The following is a 12,086-nucleotide window of genomic DNA, read 5'->3' as shown; positions in this document are numbered from 1 at the left end:
CATTGTTAGTGTCACAAGGCTATCAAACCTGCCCCTTTGAATTGGCCATACACACAGGAATGTCTGTCAAAGGTAAAATGATCCAAACTATCCTAACAGTAGTTTGTGTTGTGTACGCCTTTTTTTTTTTTTTTGTGGACAGCATAGATTTCTTAGTAATATAAGGCTTTAATGACACTAATGTAACAGATACCAAGTATTTATGTAAAATGACTGTTGTAAATATAGCTTTGTTTATACCTCTCTCGGTAATTAGCACAAACAAGTAACCAGTGTATCTTTATCAGACGCAGGGAAAGGCATGCCAAGACAATAGATGTTGCCCAAGAAGAAGTGTTGACTTGCCTGGGCATTCATTTATATGAACGACTACATCGCATCTGGCTAAAGCTGAGAGCAGAAGTGCAAACCCGACAAATGCTTTTCTACCTTGGAGTAGATGCATTGCGCAAAAGCTTTGAGGTATTTTCTTTTAAAACTCCTTTACTATTGCAAAGGCACCAGATCAGGTTATGTGGTTGATATAATAAAGTTTAAAAAATAAGTGTTCAACAGGTTTTACATGTTTGTACTGAATGAGGAAGGCAGGCATAACACTTTTGTATTGTCTCTATAAAGCTGATACTTACAGAATGAAAAACATCAGGGAGCAATTCCCTTTTGTATATTGCCAGTCATGTTTGTGACAGCTGTGTAACTTTTATCTTATATAGTTTTTAGGTGGCAAACTGGTTATCCCTTTTTTCAAATATCCTACTTTTAGAGCCTGGACCCTTAAGCTGCAGTGCTCAACATGTTAAAATGCATAATACAGCTTCTTGTAAATCTGTCTGAAATGTAAACTGGAAGTGAAGACACATTAATCTGCAAGAATGCTGTCCTGCCATTCAGATGTTTATATGCACTGAAGTATTTTTTGGGAAGGCCACTTTGTGTTAAGCACAGCTTGCAGGTGTGAATGGTGAATAGGCAGTTGGTTATTATATGTTGATTTTTCCTCAATAAGGTCATAGGCATACAGGTTTTTCAAACACTCTATACTCTTGGTAGATTTCTTCCCATTCACAAGAATTGGAAGCACCACAAGTCTGTCTTCATTGAAGATATGAGAAATGCACAAAGGTATATTCTCACACAATAATAGCTACCTGTGTATTATTTTTGCTAGCTGTGCAGGGTGGTCTGTTAGTTCCTTGATTCGTTACATTACCAGTAATCAAGATAAAGTATAATATCTTCAGGAGTAATGCAGCATAACAGATAATGTGCAAAAACAGACAAAAAAATCTGCTAAAAGGAATGCAATGGTTCTATACTAACTATAAATGTGTCTGGGTTTTTTTTAGGTTATCATATATTCCCTCTTGAGTTGCTTTTATGTTCATTGAGAACAACGATTGATTATGCCCTCTTCCCCCAAACTCAAATACATGTTAAGTGGAGGGTGGTCTCTAAAAGGATCCAGATAATGGTGCCTATATTTTCGTATGTGTTTATTTTGTAGGTAACTGTAGAAAAAGTTCGAGGTATTAGTCGAATGGATCAGTACTTTAAAGATATTTTAGAAGAGGAGAAGGTCCAGGAACTAAAGCAAGAAAAGAAACGGCAAAAGAAGAACAGAAAAAAAAATAAAAGTTCTTGTGATTTGCCAACCCCCCTTGAAACGAAATCTGCAAATCCAAGTCAGAAAAATGTAAGTTTTTATTAAGTTTTTCAAAGGACCTTTATGTTGTTCCTTGTACCATATTGCCGGAAGATAATTGCATTAAAAATTAAGCTTATTTGTTCATTTATAACAGTGGCTCAATGGCAACATGTTACTCTGTGTCCCCAAACCAGGTAGTTATATTTGAATCCCTGACTCTGTTAAATAAAAACAAGATTTACTACCAAATAAAGCTTCCTGTAAGCTGATGTGTGCATAGAGGCTGCCTAATAGCCAATCTTAGCCCTTATTTGGCACCTCCATGAACTTTTCTGATGCTTGTGTTGCTCCCCAAGTCTTTTTACATTTGACTGTGGCTCATGAGTAAGAAAGGTTGGGGACCCCTGATTTTAGAGTGATGTCCCATGGGGATACCCAACTAAAAGATATAGCACTTATGGTGATGAGCAACAGGGAGATTAGACAGCCGCGGTTAATTACTGGCAACTGATCTTCCCGATATGTGTTTCTGCTGGCAATACAGTGAATCACAGGTGGTAAACCAAAGCAACGAGCATGCTTTTCCACAGGTGATTTACTTTATTGTGAATGGAAACACATTTTGGGAAGATTAGTCGTCCATGGTTGCCTAGATTAAACGTGGGCGACTAATCTTCCTGTGAGACATAACTGTTAGTGTTTTTGATAAGTGATATATCTTTTAGTTGGGTATCCTTATCCTGTGTCAATATAACTTTTTTTTGTTATAAAGTACAAATCTGATGCCCAGTACTACCTCTGTTCAGAGCGCTTCACTCTGTGCCAATTTAGGAACTTGTGCATTTCTCTTATGTACTTTTTAATTCATTCCCAGGTTACACCCCACCTTTTACTGTTGATTACCGTGCAGGGTAGAGGGTGATCTTTGATGTACTTTGATTTTGTCTCCCTTTCTCTACAAACGTATATATTCTATATATTTATTGGATTATATATCTTCGCCTAACAACTTTTTTTTTATCCTATTTTTTTTATTTTTTTATCTTTTGTACAAAATATTTACCATTTTCTATCATCTCTATGCTTTTAATCTCTGTTCTTTTAATATTTCCTTTAATTTTATTTTCACATTTTAGTTTTAAAAAAGGCATATAGCAGGAAAAAAATTCACTGTGGATATGTTTTTGTTTTTGTAGGTTTTAACGCTAGTATAACTAAATCTAAGCAATCTCTGAAGACGTTTCACTACTCAAGTCCAGTTGCTTTAGATTTACTTATACTATATATACCATGGCCTGGAGCAGTGCTGTCCAACTCGCCCCTCTGTGTGGCCCCCCACCTGTCTGGCGGTTTAATGGTTTACCTTTGAGTAAGCTTAAAATGGTATCAGTATTGAGATTAACTGGCCCCCTGCATGGTTCTCACCTCAGATTCAGGGTGTAATCCCCCTGTTTTGTTTAAAAATGTAATCCCCTGTGTTGTTCATACTATTTAATCCCTGCATTGTTCACCCCCTGCAGTGTTCACACCTCAGTCTGAGGCTGTGATCACCCACATTGTTCACCTGTTCACACCTTAGACATTGTATGTACTGCCTGAACTATGCTGCCTGTGTGTGTGGCACACGTGTGTGGCACACACAGGCAGCATAGGCTAGCCAGAGTATGGCACATAGGCAACATAGGGCAGGGAGAGTATAGCACACACTGGCAGGCAGAGCATGGCACACACAGGCAGCTAAGGGCAGGCAGAGTATGGCACACAGGCAGCATAGGGCAGGCAGAGTGCTGCCTATGTGTGCCATACTCTGCCTGCCCTATGCTGCCTGTGGGAGGTGAACCTGGCAGCGGTTTGTTCTGGGAGTTTGTTAGTAGTTGGAAATAGCCATTAAATGGTCCCTAAGGTGTGTAATTATGTACTCGGGGTTGCTATCCACAGGGGAGGAGGCATATGGATTTAAGGGTATGTCTTAATATGACAATATAATTCTTTCAAATATCAATGATGGTTGATATCCCCACAGTGAGGACCAAGCATTTGGGTTTTTGCTGCACTGCCACCATTGTGATAAAATGGGCGTGGTTAAAAAGGGGAGTGGTCAAAACTGGCTTCCATTAGCGGTTCTCCACCATGTATGCTAGAGAAATTCCGGCCCCGGCACTGCAGAAGTTGGATAGCACTGGCCTGGAGGAATGAAAATCTTTATAGTTGTTTTAATGCTAGGAATTATTACTTTATTTAAGGTATGCCAAGGCATGACGGCACGCTTACAGTGAAGAATATATGTCATCTTTCAGTTGTTAATAATTTATGTACTAAAAACCATTTAAGTTCAATTTTCAAAACACTTTGGTATTCTGTATTTCTAGGAACCTCCAGGTTTTATGGAATCCGATGGCAATCCCTGCAACATCTCAGAAGACAGTAATATGTGTGCAGAGGTTACTGTGAAAAATGAAGACTTGCTAAGATCTCACAAAGTTAAAAAAGGTACAGAACAAACTTGTGTTTATACCAAGATACCTGCTACACAGAATGTTACATGAAAGGAAACTAGCAAAGTTTGCGGTGAATGTCTTCCACATTGCTTGAACTGCTATTCGTTTACGATTCAGTAATCTGACTCGGTATAATGCTGTTGGCTATTTGTAACTTAGTATGGGCTGCAAAAATTTATATTTAGCTTTGCCTGAACTTGAATGAGATTCCTGCAGGCAGTGGATTTAATTCTATATTCTAATAAACATGTTCTTTGTAGGTAAAGCCCACATTCCCATTTAAATCAGATTTGGGGTGCATTTAAAGTAACCGTTCAGTGTAAAAATTAAACTGAGTAAAATAGACTGCGCAGAATAAAAAGTATTTCTAATATAGTCAATTGGGCAAAAATGTAATCTATAAAGGCTGGGGTGAGCAGATGCTAACATAATAGCGAGAACTCCACTTCCTGCTTCCAGCTCACTAATCTCATAGTAAGTCAGTGACTTTAGGGAGGGCCCCCATGGGACATAACTTTTCGGTTACTTTGCATTTGAATCTGACCTGCATGCTCGTAAACTTACTGAAGAGTTATGTCCCATATGGCCCCCCTCAAGTCACTGATTGGTTACTGATGGCTAACAGCTTAGAGAGCTGAAAGCAGGATGTAGAGTTCTGGCAATTATGTTGGACATCTGCTCACTCCAGGCTTTATAGATTACATTTTTGCCTAACTATATAAGAACATTTTTTTATTTTACCCAGTTTCATTTTAACACTGAACTGTTTTTTTAACATTTCGCAGTAAGCTGTTTAAATCAGAAGGTATATGTATACATGGAGAAACATATAATGAATGATTAAAAAATATGGGATAAGTGTTGTAAGTTGTCTCTATTAGCATACCATATACATATTTTTATAGCAGAGTGTGCAGATTCCAAATGTATGCCATTATAAATTAACTGCAAAAATGCAAGTAAAAGCCCAGAATTAAAACAGCTTTGTTTAGTCAGCCTTGGGAGGTAGCTTTGCAGCTTTCCTCAACCAGCAGCCATAAGCCTTTTAGGTCAGCAACACCACTTTGCCAACCCTACTTACCTCCCATTGCAGTTCTTCTCCAGATCTTCTGGGGAACTGCATAGTAAGCTGCCATGGGATGCAAGATAACTGTATACAAAATGTGCATGTGAAAAGTACCCTACACCATTAGTGACAGATAGGTGTGTGTGTGTATTGTGCCACTGCTTTGTAGCAACATGAGGGCTTCACAAGAAAAACCCCTGCAGCCCTCAGACTAAATAAACAAAGCTGTTTCTATTGTGAGCTTGTTTTGCCTTTTTAAGTGAAACTCCTCTGCCTCCTTTATACATGTTACCCAGATTCGTTTTTTTTTTTTTTTTACTGCTCGGTTGTAAGTCCGTTTGATGTTTCCTTTAGGTCAGGGATTACCTATGGGTCGAGACCTTTGTTCATTCGTGGCACAGATTATCTTGCCCTGGAAGCTTTGATTATTTATATATGATCCACCAGGGACCCTCGTCAGGATATATATTTTATATATAAATATAATGCTCCCCAACATCATAAACAATTTGCTGTCTAATAAATGCTTCCATCAAAATGTATTTAATCCAAGAAAAAAATTTCTGTTTACTGTGTAAATTTCAACCCGCAATAAATCTGTGGTACAGGGTGAAACAAATCACTTGGAAATACCAACCTGTTTAACATTCAGATCAGTATTTCATAAAACAACAATAGATAATTCAAATTACAAAGTTAGGTAAGGTTGTGCCTAAAGACTCCACAATGACCAAAGTGTGCAAACTACTATAATCACAGGCTAACATTCATATTGGCAAATATTGCATGCAGCAATACAACTTAATTGTGGTAACATTCATTTTTTAGTATTTTCCTGTGGGAGACAAATCCCCTGCTCTGCCATGGCTTTAAGGAATTTTGAAGTTTCGAATGTTTAAAATTAGCAACTATAAATGTCCTTTAAGCACAAAATAGAAAGATCTAGTCTGCCAACTTAAACATTGTTATATCAGTCAGAATGATCCCTTGTTTATTTTACTTTCCTGTTTAGAACTGAGCCTTCAATTTTCTCTTTCACGCAGGTTTAACACCTCATTCTAATGTTAGTGATTGTGGATACTCCTCTAGTTTGGAAGGAAGTGAACCAGGCTCTCAGGAGGGTTCAGACGTGGCTTGTGCTGAAGGCATTTGTAAACACGATGAAGCGGGTATGTTGATTGTTGATAAAGTATAACTAGGGTATATTCTTAAGGTATATTTAGTGTGCTGTTTTCTGACTGACGTTATGGATATTAACAGGTGATGATAAAGAGGAGGAAGAAGGTGATAGCTGTGTGGAATGTTGGAACAATTGTACAAAAGACAACATTAAAGGAAAAAACAAGAAAAAAAAGAAGAAATGCAAACCTTTTAAATGTGAAAATGAGAATGTAAGTTTTTCTCTCTCTCTACATAAATGCTTAATTCAATGTAAGTCTAGTATCAAGGTGTTCAGTGCTAAGGTGACGTTAGTTTTGTATGCATGTCATCACCTTAATATAAAGTCCCTTTTATTTTTTGCAGTGTTCTCCCCCTTGTTTTTCTCTAATGTTCATTGGTAAAGCAGCAGCTGAGTCTTAGGGGCATATTTATTAATCCACGAACGCTCTGAGCGTTCGTTCTAACACTCGTGCTAAATTTTTTGTTATTTAGCGCGACTTTTTCATACTGTGTCGCAGCGAGTACGAAAGTTTCGGATTCATTCAGACTTCGTTATCGTGACTTTCCTTGGGCCAGGTTGGAGCTTCAGAGTGCCATTGATTCTTATGGGAGGCTTCCAAAATCATGCACAGAAGGATCAAAGCTCTGTGTGCTCATGTTCTTACAATGTGAAAAGCATGTAAACCGCAAATTTGTGATGATATAGCATTTAGCTGTTTTTGGCACTTGTCTAAAGACAGAAGATTTCATTATGTGAAAGGGGAGAATGCATCTTTTAAATGTGATGTGTAATAAGTAGAACTCTATTAATGCAGATATGAACAACCATTACAGTGCCAAGCTTTATCAGCTGTGTGTCTTGGTCAATTTACCTGGCAACTAATATTTTGATACCACTATGTTTCTCCTCTTAGAACTTAGATCTTATTTTTCTGCCTTTTACAACACAAATGCTATCCTTCTTGGTGAGCAGTAATATTTCCATCTTTTTATATTTTTTTGGTTCCTTCTGATTATTAGAAAGTGCTCTTAGTTTGGCTTTTTATTATTAAAGGGGCCCTGTGGGTTTTTTTAAACAGAAGTACAGAAGTATTTAAAATTAATTGACTGTTCTACGTTGCTTGCAATGGTTACCTAGTTTTGTTGTTGTTGTTATTATTACTTATCTGTATATACTGTTTACTTTTTTCCATATTCTAAGCATTTTGAGATGGTTGTTTTAACACAGTTGTGTGATATTCTATTTTTACAAACGTCTGTTTGTTTGCTCATCTTTGTGAGTTATGAAGACATCATTTGTGTCATCTCCTTTCCTATTGCACTTGGTTTCTATACTTGACTTACATCTTGTTTATTTACTTAAATAAGAACTAGAGTAGTAGCTAAAATGTAAAGGTAGCCATACACGGGCCGATTCTAGCTGCCGATATCGGTCCTTTAGATTTGGCAGCTTATTGGCCCCTGTATGGGCCAAATGACGAATTAACCCAATATTGCCCACCCGTAGGTGGCGATATCGGGAGAAGGTCTGCTCACTTGCCGACCTCGCCAAGTGAGTAGATCTTACCATGTATGTCCACCTTAAGTGCAGCTTCGAGTGCAGATATCCCACCTTAGTGTCTATTTCCACTTATTTTACCATTTTAAATTAAACACTAAACAAGCTAAGTATATATGTACAATTGTCATCTATGACAAAGTAGTAAGAGCATGTATTATTTATCTTAAATGTTTTTTTTTTTTTTTTTAATCTGTTTTGCTTTGTGTTTGTGTAGACTCTGAAACAAGTACCCTATAATACCGAATCCTCAGACAGTGTACACAGTAATCCAAATGAAGAAACCAAGGTTTACAATTTCTGCATGGACTCAGAATTTCCTAGACGCCCATGGATATATCACAGAAATGAATTTTTCAGTGACATGAGCTCAACAGAATCCCAAACTAGATTTTATAGTGGAAGAGAAACCAAGTCCTTGAAAGAACTACTGGTCAGTTTTACCATTGTGTTAAGTGACATTTTCTGAAAGATTTGCAGTTTTCATTTTTAGATAAACACCTGTGTTTAGGGGGCGCTATAATGCATATAATCTTCATCTCCATACACTTTCTGAGCTGTTTCTGAAATTACATTTCTGAAAGGAGGAGGATAATGAAGAGTAACTTGATTTATTTCCAAAATGGGTAGAAATGTTAATAATTTTTAATGAATTATAAATGTAATTTGATACATATATATCTTTTGAAAAGGAATTTTTTTTTTTTTTTTTTTGTTGCCTCTGCTTCTAAATTCAGGTGATTTATTCTTTCCATTAGTCCAGTTTTGATTTTGTGTTTTACACTCCATCTCATGACTTGGGGTGTCTTTTTAGTCCCTGTAAATATATACCATCCAGATCAAAAAATAATCTAACCTATGTAAAATAAAGAGTAAACCTTTGGCAAGTAACTTTTTTTTTTTTTTTTGTAAATTATATTTTTATTGTTGAACAGTCAGATAGATAATTTGTAAATGTTACAGCTTATTGACAGTCTGGCAAGTAACATTTTTAAGTTTGTTAAATAGTCAAAAAAATATTTCAGAATATATCTCCCATATAGAGTGTGTGTGTGAGAGAGACACCGCACACACTGGACTTAATATACAAAAATACTTAGCACAAAAAAATCCAACATTTTTCTAATAAAACTGTTTTCTGTATATTAAATCCCAGCGTGTGCAGTACTCTGTCTATTTAGTTTATTATTTGTTTTGTTTATTTTGACCAGTACCCAGGCATTTAACTATATTTTTAGGGTTCTCCTCTCTGCACTCATGTGTGTTTCACATATTTCACAATACATAACAGAGCAGTAGCATAGACAGGTCATGCCTGAAGTTTACTTGTGGAGCAAAAGTGACACGCATGTTTCCCCACATGCTATTCACATTGCTGTTGATGGGAGAACCAGTGTGTCACATCCCTAGTGCCGGTGCCCTTACTGCAGCAATAGTGTACAGGTTTGTTCATTACATGAAACCTTAATCGCAGATTAGGATCATCATCTTATATATTGTCTTTTTCAGGATGAATCTGAATGCTCTTCACAAGAGGAAGATGAAATTACTCAAGATGATATTCAGGCCTTTAAGGAAACCTACCAGACTTTTTATCGGGATCGACAACAGTTTAGACAGTGTCTCAAAGAGAATTTTAAACAGTTCTGCCTACATCAAAATCCTTCTTTGTTGGTTGGCAATACTGGAGCAATAAACTAGCTGTCTTTGAGCTAAACAATCATAGAAAGATTTCTGCATCTTTTCTGTCTTTTCAAATTTCATAAATTGGTTTCTCACTGATAAATTTTACCTTAAAATCTTTTTTTTTTTATTTTTCCTTCAAGGGAGAGGTTGAATGCACATTATTTTTTTTTCCATGGAATAACTCTGCAAACCTCCTGTCTTTTCCCATTTTATCCTTGGTTAATGTTGAAATTCTACACATAATACAAGTGCACACTCTTTATTTTCAAAAGTAATGTTCTAATTGTAATTTTGTACAAAATGAAAATGAACAGAATATAGGATTTTACAAAATTAGACATCCATTTATTTAATGTCTGGATGTTATATGTAAAAGCGCAATGTGCAGAGCTGAAAAAATAAAGAATATTTATTATGCATAAATATAGATGGTTTATTATTTTTGCTTTTCATATTTTAATTTAGAACCGCTGGCTTTTACCAGTCAAATAGACACTGCCTCCATTAGCCAGTACATTGCACTGTAATTTTTTAATGTATATTGGCAAGTTGTTGATAATTAGATTCTCTTATATGATGCAAAAAAAAAAATTTTGAGTGTGAGATTGGTTTTAGTATTTTACACATGATTTTTCAGAGGTACAGTAAAAACCTGTGCATATAGTTTTGTGGAGGCATGCAAGTTTGGGTTGGGTGTTGGCTATAAGGGACTATACATACATACATACATACATACATACAGTGGCTTGCAAAAGTATTCGGCCCCCTTGAACTTTTCCACATTTTGTCACATTACAGCCACAAACATGAATCAATTTTATTGGAATTCCACGTGAAAGACCAATACAAAGTGGTGTACACGTGAGAAGTGGAACGAAAATCATACATGATTCCAAACATTTTTTACAAATAAATAACTGCAAAGTGGGGTGTGCGTAATTATTCAGCCCCCTGAGTCAATACTTTGTAGAACCACCTTTTGCTGCAATTACAGCTGCCAGTCTTTTAGGGTATGTCTCTACCAGCTTTGCACATCTAGAGACTGAAATCCTTGCCCATTCTTCTTTGCAAAACAGCTCCAGCTCAGTCAGATTAGATGGGCAGCGTTTGTGAACAGCAGTTTTCAGATCTTGCCACAGATTCTCGATTGGATTTAGATCTGGACTTTGACTGGGCCATTCTAACACATGGATATGTTTTGTTTTAAACCATTCCATTGTTGCCCTGGCTTTATGTTTAGGGTCGTTGTCCTGCTGGAAGGTGAACCTCCGCCCCAGTCTCAAGTCTTTTGCAGACTCCAAGAGGTTTTCTTCCAAGATTGCCCTGTATTTGGCTCCATCCATCTTCCCATCAACTCTGACCAGCTTCCCTGTCCCTGCTGAAGAGAAGCACCCCCAGAGCATGATGCTGCCACCACCATATGTGACAGTGGGGATGGTGTGTTCAGAGTGATGTGCAGTGTTAGTTTTCCGCCACACATAGCGTTTTGCATTTTGGCCAAAAAGTTCAATTTTGGTCTCATCTGACCAGAGCACCTTCTTCCACATGTTTGCTGTGTCCCCCACATGGCTTGTGGCAAACTGCAAACGGGACTTCTTATGGTTTTCTGTTAACAATGGCTTTCTTCTTGCCACTCTTCCATAAAGGCCAACTTTGTGCAGTGCATGACTAATAGTTGTCCTATGGACAGATTCCCCCACCTGAGCTGTAGATCTCTGCAGCTCGTCCAGAGTCACCATGGGCCTCTTGGCTGCATTTCTGATCAGCGCTCTCCTTGTTCGGCCTGTGAGTTTAGGTGGACGGCCTTGTCTTGGTAGGTTTACAGTTGTGCCATACTCCTTCCATTTCTGAATGATCGCTTGGACAGTGCTCCGTGGGATGTTCAAGGCTTTGGAAATCTTTTTGTAGCCTAAGCCTGCTTTAAATTTCTCAATAACTTTATCCTTGACCTGTCTGGTGTGTTTTTTGGACTTCATGGTGTTGAGGCCGTCACAGAGCAGCTGTATTTGTACTGACATTAGATTACACACAGGGGCACTCTATTTAGTCATTGGCACTCATCAGGCAATGTCTCTGGGCAACTGACTGCACTTAGACCAAAGGGGGCTGAATAATTACGCACACCCCACTTTGCAGTTATTTATTTGTAAAAAAAAAAAAATCATGTATGATTGTCGTTCCACTTCTCACGTGTACACCACTTTGTATTGGTCTTTGACGTGGAATTCCAATAAAATTGATTCATGTTTGTGGCTGTAATGTGACAAAATGTGGAAAAGTTCAAGGGGGCAGAATACTTTTGCAAGCCACTGTACGTACATACATACATACATACATACATATATTGTCTATAGCAAATTGTAAAAGATTTAATTTGAGGTTAAAGAGGTTTTTTTATTTTTTTTCAGAGGTATTTGTATTCATTTATATATTTGTTCCATGGTGTTTTTTTCATCTATATTTTTTTAATAT

The 12,086-nt window shown here is 37.2% G+C and overlaps 1 protein-coding gene across 3 annotated transcripts in view; it reads left to right on the top strand.

Annotated features, from left to right (window-relative positions):
* ggnbp2 (gametogenetin binding protein 2) overlaps positions 1-10,037 on the top strand; it is a 28,040-nt gene extending 18,003 nt beyond the window's left edge. For all 3 annotated transcript variants that reach the window (XM_012959947.3, XM_012959940.3, NM_001006808.1), the window contains 7 exons: positions 288-462; positions 1,505-1,693; positions 4,015-4,135; positions 6,253-6,378; positions 6,470-6,600; positions 8,146-8,361; positions 9,438-10,037. In XM_012959947.3, the coding sequence (XP_012815401.1) occupies positions 288-462; positions 1,505-1,693; positions 4,015-4,135; positions 6,253-6,378; positions 6,470-6,600; positions 8,146-8,361; positions 9,438-9,629 (1,150 nt within the window). In that variant the 3' untranslated portion in view covers positions 9,630-10,037. The remainder of the gene's footprint in view (positions 1-287; positions 463-1,504; positions 1,694-4,014; positions 4,136-6,252; positions 6,379-6,469; positions 6,601-8,145; positions 8,362-9,437) is intronic.
* The last annotated feature ends 2,049 nt before the right edge of the window (positions 10,038-12,086 follow it).

The sequence above is a fragment of the Xenopus tropicalis genome, chromosome 2, assembly GCF_000004195.4.
Source record: "Xenopus tropicalis strain Nigerian chromosome 2, UCB_Xtro_10.0, whole genome shotgun sequence".
NCBI lineage: Eukaryota > Metazoa > Chordata > Amphibia > Anura > Pipidae > Xenopus > Xenopus tropicalis.
This window is presented reverse-complemented; position numbering and strand designations above follow the sequence as displayed.